At 39.8% G+C, this 19,395-nt stretch overlaps 1 protein-coding gene across 1 annotated transcript in view; it reads left to right on the plus strand.

The window, feature by feature from the left end:
- Positions 1–6,541: 6,541 nt before the first annotated feature.
- Positions 6,542–19,395, plus strand: part of LOC127635435 (kinase suppressor of Ras 1-like) — a 34,250-nt gene continuing 21,396 nt past the window's right edge. The window contains exon 1 of the mRNA XM_052115486.1: positions 6,542–6,984. Within this exon, the coding sequence (XP_051971446.1) occupies positions 6,778–6,984 (207 nt within the window). The 5' untranslated portion in view covers positions 6,542–6,777. The remainder of the gene's footprint in view (positions 6,985–19,395) is intronic.

A 19,395-nucleotide genomic window follows, 5' to 3' on the forward strand; every position in this document is an offset into this window, starting at 1 on the left:
ATAGTATTGATTAAAAAATTAAATTAAAAAACTGGCATTACTTTGGTACATTTTCTAAAAACATGGTAATACCATCGTACTTTTAAAAATGTAATGAGAGCTTTTAACTTGACTGGTTCTATTGGCTTATAGATTTACACTGATGTCAAAGCACAGATACCGCTGCCCTTAAAAATACGTTATATAAAAAATTGCGGGTTGTCAAATATATCTGATTAGTTCAGTTAAATTATGAATGTGAACAACCTGATACATGGATTGGGCCTTGAATTTCTCTCAGTTTGGGCTCTGCCATCTCCACTGTCAATCTACTGGATAATAGTAAATATTCCATTTATTTTTCTCTTTGTGAAATGTACTAGTGCCAGTTCATGTAAATTGTATGTATATGTGTTTGTAAGCTGAGGAGGTCAACAGACTCTCAGGAATAGAGGAAGGGGAGGAGTCAAATAAGTGAGGTGATGTCATGGCAAGGACACAAATACATGTTTAGAATAATAGACCTTTTTCACACTCAGGGTTTGGAATGCTGATGTAAATGTTTGCAGGGTAAATTTCTACAGCGGTGAATGGGAGATCACAGCAGCTATTATTTTTACTTGCAATTGCTCCCAGACCAAAAGAAAAAATCCACTGTTATGTTTGAATGACTTTCCAGAAGAGGAAAGAAAAGAGCAGTGGATTAAGCAAGTCAGATGGGAGAAGATGTCAAATTTACTTTCACTCTCTGCTGCTGTAATCTAAACCCCTCGCAGCTGTGGTAATTAATTTTTAAAACTAATTCCAGGGTAATACAAGAATAAGCATAATGTTATAAATTTACACTCAATATTTAAAAAAGGGATCATAAAAGAGATTTTCGCTGCTAAATAATGTGGAAACACGTCATCAAAGTCTGTGAAAAAGGTCTATAACATACATTCTAGCCTTCTATTTTTGCAGTATTACCTACTGCAAAACAGTACTGTGTGCTTTATGTGGAATTTCAGTATGCATTGAATACCCATATGACCTAGATATACACAGTATAAATATATTATTGTTTATTATTATTATTAAAAATATATATTTTATTTTCCATTTCTTCCTGTTTGTTTACTGACAGATGTACGGTACCTGGTCGGACCAGGATCATTTCTGAAAATGAATAAAACATCATCAAGATTTTATTCATAATCATCCTGCAATCCTTAAGTTACATCTCAATCATGAAATCATCATAGTTCAACTATTGTTTGTACTTCACAGTCTCTGCTTTAGTGTCTGACTGCCATGGAGTGTCGCAGGTCAGGTGGTGTGCTCAGATGACTGCCGTGCTGGGTTAGTGTTCATGCTGTGTTGCAACTCAGAACATCCACAAGCACAAAACCTCATTGCTCAGCCTGAGAAGAAGATCTGTGTTTATCTCAGGAGAATTCAAATGGCCAGAAGGCCTCTATATCATGTACAGTTTCTCTCATATTTACAGATAATTGATCTTCTCTTTATTAAATATATTTTAAATCACAAAAATCTAATTGTAATATTACTTTTATTGATTAATATTGATTGATAAAACATATGTATCAAATATGTTGTTCTCACAGTTTGAATCAGCAAGATTGATTTTCAGGGGTATCATTTTGTTTCTTAATAAATTATGTTTTTATATCAAGACTTACTCGTTTCTCTTTTCACTGTTAAACAGATTCCAGTTTACACCTAATATACTGAAAAAGCTTTACAAATTGACTTTGATGATAAAAGAACAGCATGTTCATTTATGTTTGTTATTCTGCTATTTTGATTCTAAATTCTGGTTGTGTTTGCACATAATTAATCAGAAGTCAGGTTTCTGGGGTAAACAGCAGGTTCCAAATTCGGTTATAGCAGTATATAAATCACCCTTTTGTTCCAACTATTGTTCTGCTCCAGAACTGTATTTCCTATAAGAACCAGAAGAGGTTGCAAGATCCTGGCCATCAGGCTAGTTCACCCAAAAATGAAAAAATAATTTACTAGTAGGGTTCAACAGGGCTAAAGACACCCCTTAAGGAACATGTGCTTTTTCCTGGTTGTGTATTAAATTGTATTGAATTTTTATGGAGCAACATGATTTGAATGAAGTTGAGTGAGGTTGTTCTGATTCAAATCCATCAAAAAAAAGGTGGTAGCGTAAAAGGCCCCTAGGGTGGGGTGGGGTTATAGGGATATTGTGTAGATATAGGGTAAATAGGTTTTTAATAAGTTAATCGTCAACTAATGCAAACAATTTTGAGATAGTGAGAACAAGTTATGATGATGCTTGCTACTTCAGAAAAGGGTGCACCATTTCCTGTATATTTCCAACACATTTGGAATTTCATTACGTCTCAAGTATTTTATAAACAAATGAATCTCCATTGTGATTAAATCAGTCAATTTGAGCCCACTCTGAACGTTTTCAAATTTCACTTATAGGACAGATGTGTTTGATTTAAGGTCCTTAAAACTGCAAATTATAAATACGTATTTTGTCTCAAAATAAATGTGTTAATTTCAGGGATTTTCATTAGCTACATACATTTTCAACATAAAACAAAAATCAAACTTTGTACACCACACGCAAACAATCTCATGGATCAGAAAAATATTGCATTTTTGCATTATACATTTTTTGTGCAATTAAAATATTAAACATTATATAGCAAGAAATGTAGAACTTGCATCAAAAGACAAACAAGAAATTGACTCAGTAATTGCTTCAACTATCCAGTAGATGGCGAAATATACCAGCGCTCCATAATCTGTTCCATGTTTATTCATCGAAAACACAATCCGGGTTCTCTCTTTGTAAATAATCTGTCATTACTGTGATACATGACAATCATTTGCTTGCAGTCGCTGCCAGAGAGAGAGAGAGAGAGAGAGTGTGTGTGTGTGTGTGTGTGTGTGTGTGTGTGTGTGTGTGTGTGTGTGTGTGTGTGTGTGTGTGTATGTGTGAGCGTGTATTTATCACTTTGTGGGGACCAAATGTCCCCATAAGGATAGTAAAACCCGAAATTTTTGACCTTGTGGGGACATTTTGTCGGTCCCCATGAGGAAAACAGCTTATAAATCATACTAAATTATGTTTTTTGAAAATGTAAAAATGCAGAAAGTTTTCTGTGAGGGTTAGGTTTAGGGGTAGGGTTAGGTTTAGGGGATAGAATATAAAGTTTGTACAGTATAAAAACCATTATGTCTATGGAAAGTCCCCATAAAACATGGAAACACAACATGTGTGTGTGTGTGTGTGTGCGTGTGTGTGTGCGTGTGTGTGTTCTGGCTTTGAGTGCTCAACTGTCCAAATGCCTCATCCTGCTCATTGTCTGGTGTCTACAGATTTTGGGGGTTTATTTATAGCCCTGCCTGTCTACCTCTATACTATGATGCACCTCTTCCAGATCCTGAGTCTGGTGGCCTTTTTACCTGGGTCCCAAAAATAATAAAAAATATGATCTCACAAAAATATAAATAGAACAGAGGCACAAACTGTATCACCTGGACCCTCAGAGACAAACTGTCTGATATCTGACCAAAACTACATGTCAGTCGGGGACTTACCCAAAGTCACACAGATGATCTCTGCCATCAGATTTCCCTAAATCCAATTTAATCTGCTGTATCCTGGGAAGGGATTCCTCGGGCCAACCAATAGCGTTTCAGTATGTGACGATAAAGCAGTAGCCAGTTGGGAGGTGTACTTTGTGGCTGTAGTACTTTGTAGGCTTTGTTTCGGCTTTGAGCTCTGAAATGTTGTCACAGAACTCACCTGGATTAAAAAGTGCTGTAGTTTATCAGCTAGGTTTCTAGTTTTGGGGGATTTGAGAGTCCTGTGTCATTCTGATAATAATACTAGATCAAACCCAGTAAATCTGCTTCATCAATGTTTGGGATCATAATATGCTAATTCTTCTGTCTGCATGGCAAGGTCTAGTTTCTTCAAGAAGTTCCAGTCATCAGGATGAAGCAGATGTGCATCTGACACCCTAACAGGTGAGAGTGGTAGTGTATCAAAAAAAAAACACCAAAAAGGAAATACTAGGAGTTAATTATGATGTCACACTTTTTACAGTGTAGTTTCACACTGTAAAAAGTTTGTTGCCAGCAACTTACTGTAGCTAGAGTTTATGTACTGTATTTCATACCACAGTAAAATTACAGTGCAAATGACTGTCATTAACAGTATACAGTATAATGACTTATAGTACATTTGGACTGTACTGTTAAATTAATTACGGTAAGTGTTTGTATGTGGGCTCACACTGAATCTAGTGCAGTAAACAAATGTTTAATCATAAAATGTTATTGTTGGTGAGCTTCTCTGTTCAAATTTAGTCAGTCAATATTCCTGCATTTACTTTAACAGTAAATTGGTGATTACTGTCTTTTCCTGCTATAAATGATTTCAAGGAATTTAACACAAATCGACAGCAATATACTGTAAATGGTTTCTACAGTAAGACACCTTTGAAAAATACAGCAAATATCATTTGCAGTGCTGATTTAAAGTTGCTGTAACGATTTTTCATGGACATGCAACAAAATGTTCCTACTCCCTTCCTTAAGATATTAATGAAATAAGAGATATCTCACCAGTCTCTGTGACAGCTGTAGACTTTGTAAACAGCAAACAAAAATGTGTGCAATGGACATTGATGCTTTTCACCTGTCAATAATTTTGCTCGTTCTTATAGTGTTGTATTTTAAGCGGATCATTAAGGCTATTATTCATAATGTTTGTCAGTTGAGGGTGCTATTGTGCCACTGTTGAGTTTGACAGCCACAAGCAATGCTGCTCTTTTACTCCGTTTTGGTCTCAAAATTATCTTTGGAGGGTGGAGTTTTGGGATGAGGGGCGTGGGGCATGGCTAATTCAATGGCTCAGTCACGTGAAAGCTTCAGAATGCTAAAATCGCTTACAGCACCTTTAAATGAGCTTATTAATTAAGTCAACATTCTATAACCATTTAATAAAAAGAATAAATTTTCTCTGCTGCTCTGGACTTACATTTTTCCTCTACTTTGTACAATTCTAGTTGGTCGGTGAGGATGTAGTGTTATACAGCACACAGATGGAGTGAGAGAGTTGGAGGAGAGATGAAAGGAGGTGAGATTTGGAGAGTGACTCAGCAGACAAATTAAGTGTTTGTTGTGAAGGAACATCACACCCTGATTGAGATGAGAAATCCTTCTAGATTTCCAGAAGACCCCAGCAAACTCACATGTATCTCAGAGATCTTACAGGGATAATTCACCCCCCAGATGTCCCTTTCTTTCTTCTGCAGAACACAAATGGAGATTTTTAAAAGAAAATCTCAGCTCTGTAGGTCCATATGTCAATGTAAGTGAATGGTGACCAGAAATTTGAATCTGCAAAAATCACATGAAGTCAGTGTAAAAGTAGTCCATAAGACTCTAGTGGTTAAATCCATGTCTTCTAAAGTGATATGATAGGTGTGGGTGAGAAATAGATCAATATTTAAGTCACTTTCACTTCCTCATTCCTCTTCTTTTGTTTTTTTTGTCCATTCCCGTTCTTCATGCATATCACTACCTACTGGTCGGGATTGGTCAGGTTGAGGTGGAGATTCATGGTAAATAAAGAAAAGACTAAAATATTGATCTGTTTCTCACCCACACTTTTTCATATAATTTCTAAATCATGGATTAACCCACTGGAGTCGTAATAATTATTTTATGATGACTTTATGCGATTTTTGGAGATATAAAGTTCTGGTCACCATTCACTTGCATTGTATAGGCCTACAGAGCTGAGATATTCTTTTAAAAGGTTTATTTTTTGTTCAGCAGAAGAAATTCGTACACATCTGGGTTGGAATGAGTGTGAGAAAATGATGAGATTTTTGGGTGAATTATCCCTTTATACATCATCAATCATGTCAAAGATTTGTGAATCAAAAACTTTTCTTATCAAATTCTTCCAAGACCAAATTATCCCAAAGTTCCGCACCAATTGTATAACTCTATTTGGTTTTAAGCTTTTTACACTAACCCTCCTAAACTTGCAGCCAACTAAAGTTGCAGAAGACTCTCTCACTCATTTTCTAAATTATTTTAATGACTATAGATGTTTAAAAACTTTAGAAAGAGCTTTTGACCATTTGCCAGATAATATGTCATGTGACGGTGTTTAATTCATGCTGTATTCATTAATTTCATAAAAAGATTTTTATCTATATAATGGTATAGAGTATCTATATGGAGATACAGCATAATGTGAGTAATGGTCACAAATGTTGCCGCATCCATCCATCCATGCCTCCATCCATCTCTCCATCCATCCATCCATCCATCCATCCATCCATCCATCCATCCATCCATCTATCTATCTATCTATCTATCTATCTATCTATCTATCTATCTATCTATCTATCTATCTATCTATCTATCTATCTATCTATCTATCTATCTATCTATCTATCTGACGTGCTTATGGACTTCATTTCCCAGCGCGCATTGCGTGGATGTTTCCCCACAGCTGACAGACAGTGAGCAGCAGAGACGCACAGCAGAACGCGCAGCTCGCACGACCCGATCATCCGCGCTGCCTGCACAGCACACTTAGATTTGGAATTACCTTAAACAAGATCTCTCTTTTTTTTACTTATCCTGGATCCCAATACTGACTTTAGCTATTGTGCATTTGGCATTCAGTGCAGTCTAATGGCATGGAACTGTATCAGTGCATGTGGATTCTATTATTATTTGTAGCTGCTATCATCTCTCCATCCACGCCGAGCCCGATGCAGTGGGATGGATGGTGTTAGAGTGGGGGTGATGATGGTGGAGGAGAGGGATGAACAGAGGGACAGCGGCAACAGTGCCGCAGCGATGGCCGCGCTACAGCAGTGTGAACTGATCCAAAACATGATCGACATCTCCATCTCCAGTTTACAAGGGCTCCGGACCAAATGCGCGGCGTCCAACGATCTCACACAGCAAGAGATCCGCACTTTAGAGGTAACAGCAGGGCTGGGAGTCGATTCCATAAAGAATCGATTCTTCGATTCCAATGCGTTGGGAATCGAACGTCGCTCCGTCTAAGGGAATCGATTCCGCTCAGGAGCGTGACATGATCTTTTGTCATTCATACTATAAATTAAGTATGCTTTTAATTACTGCAAGATTTCACTTTGTCTACCGTTTTTCCCTTTTATTCTAAAGAATCGAGACAATTAGTCTGTATTCGACTCTTGGAATCGTGTCCGAGGAGTCAATTCCAAAATTTCTGGAATCGAACGGCCCAAGGTAAATGTGGCCGAAGTGCACCGTCATTAAAGATCCGAGCTCTCTCTCTCTCTCTCTCTCTCTCTCTCTCTCTCTCTCTCTCTCTCTCTCTCTCTCTCTCTCTCTCTTTTGCACTGCAGCTGTTTGTTGCGGTGCATTATAGGAGCGCGCGGAGTTGGGAATAAAACTCCTCTTGCAAAAATGTACAATGGTATCAGCACATTCCAGGTGCTATCGTTACTGTAAATGAATGACACATTAATATGGGAACTGCTTTTACTTTGATATTACCATATTTCTCTCTCTGTAATACAAACAGCAGCATGTACTTTGGACTATTGGATTATTTTAATACCATGCTATCTATATATGATATATACAGCGGCATATCATTCAGTAGACCTACTATATAGGTGATATGAAATATATAGGCTATATGTGAAAGTAACATGGTATTACTGTATTATACCATTACTGCACCTTTCTGTAAGGACCTTCAAGAATAAGCATGGAGCATGGACGTACATACTTCATACTTCATGGATACATGAAATTTTCAGCACACCAACCCAGCGAGGGTCTTTATTTGACCTGGTTCTGTGGGTTATCAGGTATCATAGCCTCAATTGGACTATCGGTCATTGTGATGTTTTGCCGATAGTGTCTCACCCTCAACTTGCAGAACACTGGCGTTTAAGTGTCAGTATTGATGTGCGCTGCACCTGCAAAGTGCCCCAATGCTCCACCTGCAGGGGTAGTTAATGAGCAATCAATAGTGTCATGGTATGGACGGCCTGTGCAAACGGCCCCTGGAGGCATGTAGTTTGAGCGTTAGGCGCTAGGTAATGTTGGGAACACATGGCCTAGAATAACAGTGGGATAAAGATGTTTTTTTAAATTTTAGATGTTTCTTCTGTGGATTTTGAGGTTTTCAACACAACTAAGAGTTACGATTCTGTGGTTATACATGGTGTTGTTGGTGGTTGCCATGGGGTTGCTTTGAGGTTGCTATTGTCTTAGGAGTGGTTGCTAGGTGGTTACTTACTGTCTCAAAAATACCTCAAGTATCTATTATCTTCTTGTCTCAAGATAAAGCTCAGGTTCCTCCCTCAATGTGAGTTGATGGTATTTTTTTTCACCTGTTTTTTTTTTTTTTTCACAAGTAGTTTTAAGTACATTTGTTGTAGGACATATTAGGATCCAAAATCGAATTTTTTAATAAAATCTAATCCCAAAATAAAACCAAAAGTGTTTTAGTATAATGATGCAAACTGGCTCCTTCAATTGTACTTCTTGTTCTAGCAGGAAGTCAACTTTTCTACCGTTGTCAGATCAGACACCACTGGGCCCTTCGCTCTTACGTCTACAGGAAATGGTGCAGTCACTTCTGGGGAGGGATCGGTCAAGCTTACTTCCTCTATACTGCAACTCTACGGGTTATGACTCCTTCACAGCCTGTAGATGGTTGGTTATCTTTGCATTTTCAAGTTTTTGATTAGTTGTAATGCATACTAGGTGGTGAATGACAAACACACCTCATGTGCGATTTTAATTTGGCTTGCTTCTCCATCTAGCTAATTCTGTATTTCTGAGAAGATGCTTGCTCACCTGGGAACTAACTGACTAAACAGGTCCATGCATTGAGAACATACTCTAATAATCTCATACTCTTCATTCAGATGGACAGATGCATAACAGGCCCTGTATGCATGTTAATGCTTGTGCAGAACAACAGATATGAAGTGGTGAGATTCAAACCCTCACCACTTCCCCTACACTTAGCTCAATCAAGAGAGACTTGAACTCACATTAGATTATCACTGAAAGCTCTTTATAACATCACTTCACATCTTTTTTAAAGCTTGCAACTCTGGCCAGGAGAAAATGATTCCTCTCTTTGGAATAATTCATCATTCCTCTCTCTGGCTGAATGATTGCATGGTGAAGTTTAATCTGTTCTGCCATTCTGCCGTTCGCCACTTGTTTTCGGGACCCCATCCAATCGCTCTGTTTTTGCAGTTCTGTTTTTACTAACATGGCAGTCTTTGTTTGCCTAACAAGGTCCTATACATGTTGGACATTCTTGTTGTTTCTGAAACAACAGTATTCAAAAAATATATATTTTACGAAATGGAGGGACAAGTTGAAACCAATTTATTTTGTTTAACATTATGCTAAAAATGGTGTCGATTGAGCTTAACTTGTATTGAACTTTTAAGGCTGAGGTCAAGAGCTTCAACAATATTCTTATCAACCTATCATTTCTCTCTGATTGAGAGTAAGTTATGGTATGACTCCGGCCAGGTCTCCTATGCAATCAAATTCGCCCAGTAGCTAGGGAGCATAGCGTCACATGGGGTAACCTCCTCGTGGTCACATTTAGTGGTTCTTGTTCTTAATGGGGTGCGTGGTAAATTGATCGTGGATCGTGGAGAGTAGAATGAGCCTCCACATGCAGGGAGTTTCCGCGGTGTCGTGCACAACGAACCATGTGTAAAGATGCATGAATTGACTCTCTCAGAAGCCGAGGCAACTGAGACTTGTCCTCCGCCACCCAGATTGAGGTGAGTAACCGCACCAACAGAACCTACTAAGTAGTGGAAATTGGGCATTCCAAATTGGGAGGAAAAGGGGATAAAAAAAAGAAAAAAGTTATGGTTAAGAGAAGGAAGAGAGTTATGGCAATAAGTGGGTGAGAGCAATGTTTTTCCATGACCAAAATCATCAGCACTATTTCGTTATAGATCAGAGACACACAGACAGCATGTCCCCAGCATGTCTTTTTTCAGGACTTGGGAATGTTAGTCTTGCACCAGAGCTGTTTCCCCAGCTGGTCTGAAGTGCATGTGTCCACTTGAGTGAGATTTATATGTCTAATCATATATTTTCTTTGTGAAGATTTTGATGGACTGTGATGTTCTGTTCTGACAGCATGATCTGACTCTGAGATGCTGTCTCAGGAACAGCGTGACCTACTTATATGTGGAGATCTTCCATGTTTCTCTGGGTAAAGGAGTTTGTTGATAATAACAAAGAGACTTGGATTGTCTGCAAGCTTTGCTCCAGAGGGTGCACATGCTGGGAGACTGGTCAGCTGTTGAAGGCCTCATCCGTCTGGGCCCCACCCCCCCGCAGTGATGTTTGAGCTTTGCTGCGCATTTGTGTCGTGTGCTGTCGTGGCTGTGGCTATATTTAGATGTCTTCCTCCCTACGCATTTTCAGGGTTGGTTGTTAAATAAGAAAATAATGACGTGAAGAGCATGTGCAGGGGGGAGAGGGGAAGCGAGAGGATGACTGCCAGCCAATCGGCTTGCATCCGTTTGAGGGCTCCCAATAGACTGGGGATAGGGAGGGGGTGACAGATTCAGCCAAGCAGAGGAGGTAAGAGTTGTTCCATCATTACACGTTGGCTGTCTCTGTGCGGAGCTCTTTCCTAGAGGTTCAGCAACACATCAGAGCTACGTCACAGCAGCCTGATGATGAACCGTCATCAATCAAAAAATATTCTGTGTAGATGATCAGATAAGGTTAATTTTATGTTTAGTCTAAATAGTGTCCTTGATGGCCACATTTTCAGTTCTTCATACTTTTAATTATCGCATATACTTACTAAGGAACTTTTTGCAATGTAGCCAACACAGGGAACAAAGAATAACAACACCCTCGTTTCATCCCGGTTTGGAGGGGTTAGATTTGCAGGTGAAATTGGCCAGAGACATGCTAATCAATGTGGATCATGGCTTTAAAGTATAGCTTTCATCTGTATTGTTGGGTTGAATTGGGGTCTTGTTGTATGATTTTATACCAATATATCTGTTGTCTCTGAGTAGCTGGGTGTATTCCAGCCATTTGGCTTTCAATCACACCTGCTGACCTCACTGAGCCGTTGTCATAACAGCCTGGTTCCCATGTTTACCCTCATCTGCAGTTGAGCAGGTGTGACACGCACCCAAAATACCACCAGTGTTGCCATATCAATGAAATCATTATAGAAAGATGTTTTGGTTGACTTGTGAAATGGCTGCTCACTGTTTCTATACTCGTATTTATTGACTTTGAGGTGATTTTCTCTTGAGGGAGATTCATTTGTCTGCATTTTGTTGTGTCACAGTGTGGAAACAGGTTGCCCCAGATATTTCTCAATAAGTTTCTTCTTACTAAAACTTATTGAAAATCTGATGTTGTGTGGATTACATCTACAGACTGCATGCCAGTATGCCATGTAAAGATGCCTAGTTTTCACCATGTTTTTCTGTCTGTGGGAAAATCCCACACTGAAAACCAAAATTAAACAAAAAAAAAAACAAAAAAACGTTGCTGACGACCCAGGAGTGTAGTTGCTAGGAAACCTGACGTCACACATTCACCAGTGTATTGTTATTTATGATGCGCGTGCATCTGTGTGTGTGCGTGCGTGCGTGTGTGTGTGTGTGTGTGTTCACTGTCTGCATGCAGCAACAGCAGGATCTGGACAAGTCAGCAACAGAACAGAACCTTCCTAAAACGTTTAAACCTGGATGTGTGCATTATGAGGATGAGAAATGAGAGCACTTAGGTTGATGTATATGTATCTGCTTATGCCAGCAAGAGAAGGAGTGAAATACAGAGATATTTTGTGATTTTAAATAAAATAACTTTATAAGGTCAGGGTCAATGGTAAAATTGCTTATTGTGAGTGCTTTCTCTGTAAAAATGATTTTAAATTAATTGTATCCATTAATTACTGGAAAGTTCATTGAAAAGTCATGGAAGTTCATTGGTCAAAAGTAATGTGTACATACATTTTACTGTGCACAATAAAAGAGGATATTTTGCAGAAAAGCCTACATGTTCTCTGTTTTTGTTTGTTTGTCCTGTGTTTATTAATATTTTTCCAGATACGAGCTGCTGAATATTCAGCAGCACATGCCAGACAATCTTTTACCGGTTTTTGATTACTCGGACATTCTGTTGGACACTTTAGTCTGAGGAGGTGCGGTGCTGTACAAACGGTATTAGACGCAAATGTGGGAAGCGAGCTGGTGCGCTGGTCAAGCTTTCGAACTGTGCTGCCAAGCATCCATCTAGCAAATCTCTGCTGTGTTCCTAACAAAATGGACAAATTACTTCTCACCTGCAAAAATAAGGACTTTGCATATTCTGCTGCATTGTGCTTTAAGAAACCTAGTTAAGTGAATCCATTCCGGACAGCACATTACATCTGCCGGGCTTCCAGCTGTTCAGAGCATGTCGAACTGTGGAGTTAACGGGTAAAACGAGATGCTGCGGAACGTGTTTTTACGTCAACGAATGATGGTGCACAGATGTAACAATGCTGAAGAAGATGTGCTGTCCTAATTTAGAGGTTCTCTTCATAAACTGAATGCCTTTCTACTTGCAGTGGGACTTTTCCTCGTATATTCTTATAAGCCTATTAGTCTATATTCCTCCACATGCTTGTGTGAAAACAGCGCTGCAACAGCTGGCTGAACACATCACAGATACGAAGCAACAACACCCATACTCACTTATTATTATTCTTGGGGATAACAAGGCAAATCTCACACGTGAACTGCTCAAATACAGACAGCACATAAAATGCCCCACCAGATACAGAAATACACTGAATCATTGCTATACAACAATAAAGGAAGCATATCGCTCAGTCCCACATGCAGCTTTAGGACTCTGATCACTGTCTGGTTCATCTACTTCTGACCTACAGGCAGAAACATCTAGGTTACTGTTGTAACCTCAGTTCCCTGATGGAGGGAATGAGACGTTGTGTTGAATGAAGTGACACTAGGGGACTATTTTGAAGGCCTAGGTTACCTCTGAACTTGAGAAATGGTCAATGAGAAATTGGCAGAAAGAATTTGCATGTCCCTCCCCTGGACATATGGGTATAAAAGGAAGGAATCCGTTCATTCAGGTATTGCACTGAAGTGCCGAGAATAAGGTTCGGCTATTACAGTGCCTTGGTTCAGCGCCGTGGCTAGGGGTACACAACGTCTCCTTCCCTCCATCAGGGAACGGAGGTTACAACAGTAACCTAGACATTCCCCGTCTGTCACTCACTCGACGTTGTTTCGAATGGAGTGACACTAGGGGGGTCCCTATTCAATAACACCATGTGCTGAACTGTGTTCGTGAGCTGCTGACGCAGGTGCGGGCAGGCAGTTGTGTGCCAAAGTAACAGGCTACATCATAAGTGTCTTGCTCAAGGTGGTGGCTGTGGGGATCGAACCAGCGACCTTCTGATTAACAGTTATGTGCTATAGCCCACTACGCCACCACCACTCCGATTTCAACTCTTCTCCCTCTACACAAATTACTGCACCGCCAAGGATCCCTCTTTCAAGCTCCTGAAGTTCACAGACGACACTAGTCATTGGCCTACTACAAGATGACGATGAGTCTACATACAGAAGGGAGGCTGAACAGCTGGCTTTCTGGTGCAGTCAAAACAACATGGAGCTGTATCACACTTAAAACAGTGGAGATGATTTTAGACTTTAGGAGGAACACCCCAACTTTTACCCCGCCCACCATTCTGAACAGCACTGTGGCAGCAGTGGAGACATTCAGGATCCTGGGCACTACCATCTCACAGGACCTGAAGTGGGAGACCCACATATACTCAATATTGAAAAAGGCCTAGCAGTTGTTGTACTTCCTTCGACAGTTGAAGAAGTTCAACCTGCCGCAGGCGCTGCTGATACAGTTCTATTAGCAGTAATTGAGACTGTCCTCTGCACTTCTATAACTGTCTAGTTTGGTTAAGCTACCAAGTCAGACATCAGAAGATTTCAAAGGATAGTTCGGACTGCTGAACGGATTATTGGTTCTCACCTTCCCACCCTCCAAGAATTTACACATCCAAAGTGATGAAAAGGGCTGGCAAAACCACTCTTGACCCCATTCAGACAGCACACTTCATCTTCGAACTGTTGCCCTCTGGCGATACAGAGCACTGAGCATTAGAGCAGCCAGGCACAGGAACAGTTTTTCCCTCAGGCCATCCACCTCATGACCAGTTAAAGTGGCACCCAAATACTTTCCTTTGGTCAATACATCCTTGTGCAATATTCAATCCATCCATTCCTACTTATATCCATATTTAATTTATTTTTTAACATATCCTACCTCTTCTTCAATACATTACCTCACCTGCACTGTATATCTGTATATAAAATATTCTAACAACTTTATTGCGCTATTGCATATTTCTCTCTTTTTTATTTGTTATATCGTATTTTTCATTAATTTATATGTCACTATATGTATATATGTTTAAATGTAAATGTAAATGTTTGTATATATATATACGTTGCATTCTCTTGCACTGGAAGCTTCTGTCACCATGACAATTTATTTGTGTGTATAAGCATACATGGCAATAAAGCTCATTCTGATAATAATGAGGAGTCAGCCATGATTTTTTCCTGATCCAGCTAGAATCTATCTTAAAACAGCTGACATATCTGTTTTATGTATCAGTTTTTCATGATATCTAGCTTGTCCATGTTCATGTAGATGGTTAATCAGCTGATCTCTTAGCTAGTGGACCTAGTTTCGGCTTGGTAAACCATCTTAGTCAAGGAGGATAGAGCTAATTGATCACTTTGGACCAATACCAAAGATACTTTGTTCCACAACCCAGCTTGTGACAAAATGTTTTCAGCTAGGTTTAACTGTATAAACTATAGTTAAACTATATTTTTTATGAAAAATAGAAGCTGAGACAAATTTTAAAACTATAGAACTGCCATGTTTGCAATAAAACGTAAATTTCCTCTCTTAACCATTTACATTATTTAAAATGAACCAGAGCAACCATTTTTGTTTGTGGTTATTTAAAAAAAAAAAAAAAAGCATTGACCACGATCATTAAAGAACATTATGTTTCAATTCTTAGTTGGTTGTCAGACAAAAAAAATCTTCCCAGTAACGTTCTGCAAATATTAGTTTATGGCATTAGTTTTAAAACCAAAAACAAAAATGTGTTCCTTGGATGTTACAATTTGGTTCTCCAAAAAATAACCAGAAAAAAAAAACAGAACAGTGGCTTAGAACTGTTGCAAATACTTGTTGTCCCAATAACATTATGTAGAATCTGTATATAAGCACTTTGATAATGGCTGTAAAATCACTCTTTGGCTTAGTGGTGCGGTTCGGGTGCTTCCAGTGTGAAATGTGCAGTGTGAGAGCAGACCTTGTGCTGTTGAATGCTTGTGTGAAGCTTTTTTTTTATTATGCTGAAATCTGAGCACTGTTTAAAAACCCCCAGACCTCAAGCACTTGCCACAAATTACAATATTGACTGTAATTGATAAAAGCTTTTCAATGGCAGTTGAGCTTTATTGAGTGGAGTACTCAATGTCCTCTGTGTAATTAGCATTTAGCTGTTAGCAACAGAGCTTTAATTGGTTGTTTATCATCTCTGATCTGCTGCAAGGAGCTTTCCATTGCTTGTCCTCCTACACACCGTGACCTCTGACCCTGGCTGGCGTTTGTTGTGCTGTCTGCTATGAGATGCTCGCCTTCAGTGCTCGAGTCTTTTGTTAGCTTCTGCCGTGACAGCATACTCAAGGTCTTTTGCAAAGAGGTCTCAAAAGAGACCGTGTGTGAGTTGATGTCTCTTGAGAGGTATTTGTTGATGCTCTGAGCCACCTGTTCAATATGCATGTGTTCATGTAATGGAGATAAAGACAGATCCTTCAACCACAAATTCCCCAATGTAATGATCAGATTATTACAACAAAGCAAGGAAAATGACTCACTGTGAGGATAGTTTGAGTATATAGGGAACAATTTGAGAATGTAGGGATCATTTTGAAAATGAGGGCATTCATTTGTGTAAAAAAGGATTGGGTTGAGCATGTAGGGATAATTTTAAAGGTGGGGTATGTGATTTGCAAAACGGCCAGCAGATTTTGAAAATACACAACTCTAAGGTCCTACCTTCTCTCCTCCAACGCTGGCCCTGACTCCACCCATTCGAAAAACATGGACGCGCAATCATGCACGAGCGAAAACTCAGATGCGCAGTGTTCTAGCAGTGTTCTAGACTCACTAGTCAAACAATGCATTCACCTGTCAGACAATTTTTCAGAGCAAATTGTTGACACAGCAGGAGGAGGGGGTCGCATACCACTCTTGAAAGGTGTAGAGCTGATTTTCTCATAACTGTAAAAAAAAGAACATCGCCAGCCCTGGCGTCTGTACAGCGGTCTTCTATTCAAAACAGGATTCATAGAAATGTGGAACAACCCCACTAGCACTATAAAAGCTCTATTCTCCATACATAAATACAATCGCTTCCTGTTACTGGGTCACGAGCTTTGAGTATGCGCACGAACGGGACACGCGCGCCAGGGTGGTGGGGGGAGGGGGCCATGGTACGACCGTTTGATTGACACATTTTCTGTCCAATGATTCTAGATGGTCTTGAAAATGATCGGCTGGAGTTTTTCGAGTCCTGCCCATTCCACAGATGATTAAATTGCTTAATTTTCATTTCAGTGCTTCTAATTTACAGCCAGTAAGTGGGTTAGGAATAGGATTTCAAGTTATTTTGAAAAAATGGTCAAAAAAGAAAATCACGTACCCCACCTTTAAATATTTGGGGATCATCTTGTGAATGTAGGGATCTGTCTGAGTATTAGAGATGTGTATCTTCACTGGCTTCACGTTTCGATTCAAAGGGTAATGATTTAATTACAAAAGGATTTTCGATGCATCACAATACATCTTGTCCTCCAAATATTTTTTTAGCAGTTTTACTTAGTTTTAAGTAGTTTAAAATGTTGCTATGTGCATCTGTTTGTGAATGAATTTCTGAATCATAGTTTCAGTTTGGGACGATAGTCATGTGGTTGATACATCCAGTCTGCAATCTGTTCTGTAATGTACACTTGGCTTTAGTATAGGCCTATTTGTTTCTGACCATTTGTTTCTAGCATCTCACTCTGTCTCTGGCACCATTGCGCTGCCGTGGTTTAAACTGAACTCAGAAACTTTCCGAATTTTTTGGAATCGATTCAGAATTGTTGGAGAAAGAAATTTATATGGGGATTCTCCATGCATCAGAGAATACATTTTTTTACCCTTACTGAGTATGCAAGAATATGTTTGAGTATATATGGATCAGTTTAATTATGTAGTTATGTGGGCACTATTTGAGTATTTTGGGTATTTTTTAACCCATATGACTCTACCCTGCTTAGCAACCGGGCCAATTTGGTTGCTTAGGAGACCTGGCTGGAGTCACTCAGCATGCCCTGGATTCGAACTCATGACTCCAGGGGTGGTAGTCAGCATCTTTACTCACTGAGCTACCCAGGTGCTTGACATCATGGGAACCAAAAGTCTCAATTTCCAAATGCCTGAAGGTACCACGCTCATCCGTACAAAGAATAGTATGAAAAACACCATGGGACCACTCAGCCATCATACAGCTCAGGAAGGTGACACATTCTATCTCCTAGAAATGAACGTAGTTTGGTGTAAAAAGTGCATATCAATCCCAAAACAACAACAAAGGACCTTGTGAAGATGCTGGAGGAAACAGGAAGACATGTATCTATATCCACAGTAAAACGAGAGCTATATCGACATAACACGAAATGCTGCTCACCAAGGAAGAAGCCACTGCTCCAAAACTGCCATAAAAAAAGCCAGACTACAGTTTGCAAGTGCACAGGGTGACAAAGTTCTTTGGAGAAATGTCCTCTGGTGTGATAATTTTTTTTTTAACTGTTTGGCCATAATGACCATCGTTATGTTTGGAGGAAAAAGGGTGAGACTTGCAAGCCGAAGAACACCATCCCAACAGTGAAGCATGGGGGTGGAAGCATCTGAGTTTCTAGGGATCAGTCCGAGGATGTGCTACAGTTCCACATTTTGGGTATGTGGGGATCAGTTTGCATTTACAGGGTATGTGGGTATTAGTTTAAGTATTTTGTTATAAATTTGATGATACAGGGATACGTTTTAATATACATAGGTGTGAGGGGATCAGTTTGATCATTTTGGGATCTATATGTATACCGATCAGCTTGAGTGTTTTGGGCATGAGTTTGAGCTTGACTATGTAGGGATCACTTTGAGTATATAGAATCAATTATGCATTCTTATATACTCAGTTCAGTGATTGCAGGTAGCAGCAGTGGCATGGGGGGTGGCAGGGGGAGGTGTGAAAGGATGACTTGTTTTATGGCCGTCGGCCTCATGGTAATGGCCCTCCTCTGTGCGTCAGTGGACCTGAACTGTCACAGCAGGTGAGCCCTCTTCTCACCCTACTCCCTCTTTCTCTATCTCTCTCTAATTCTTCCACCTCTCCTTCCTTCTTTCTGCGTCATAACATCATCAATGCTTCTGTTCTGCTGAGTTGTCTGTGCGTCCTGTCCTTTTTGAAGGGATAGTTTCATCATGACAGAATGACAGCCTCAGTCACTATTTGCTTTCATTGTATGGAAAAAATATACAATGAAAGTGAATGGTGACTGAGGCTAGCATTCTGCTTAACATCCCGTTTTTATTATCCATGGTTGAAATAAAGTCCTTGCTGTCGTCGAGTGCATTGGTGAATTTGAGGCGGGTTATTCATATGCTGCTTTGGTCAGCATTCTGCACCGATCTGTAAAATTCCTCCTATGTTAGCTAGGGCAGTTTGTTTATTAAAGGGTTAGAGCTTTACCTTTAAAGATTTGGGAATGTTTCCCACTATGTTGATTATACAAATCTATACCAGCATTCTGGATTGGGGAAAATCTTGCAGTCCTGGGAGATCTCTGCAATCGTGTTAGAGGTATCTGCCTGACCGAACGCATTTGCTGGCACATGCTGCAGGGAACAGATGGTGATGGCGTTTGACGAGACGGACTGGCGTCTTAGCCTCCATGTGAACTCTGCGTCTCGCGGAGCCGTGATATCAGAATGCTCCCACCGCCAGCACAATGTTCCGATGACACTCGGTTGCCATGTCAGCAGTGAAGTCGCCCCCACGAGGAGGGCTACAGCTCCCTTCCATATAATAACAGTTATTTATAGCTGACAGCCCTGTTTGCTAAAGGGGAACACAAAAAAGAGAATGGGAGAAAGAGAAAATCCAGTCAGATTTCAAACTGCATGTGCTCAGATGCCATGTTAATTATCAGACTA

This window comes from Xyrauchen texanus, chromosome 43 (assembly GCF_025860055.1).
Source record: "Xyrauchen texanus isolate HMW12.3.18 chromosome 43, RBS_HiC_50CHRs, whole genome shotgun sequence".
Taxonomy (NCBI): Eukaryota; Metazoa; Chordata; class Actinopteri; order Cypriniformes; family Catostomidae; genus Xyrauchen; species Xyrauchen texanus.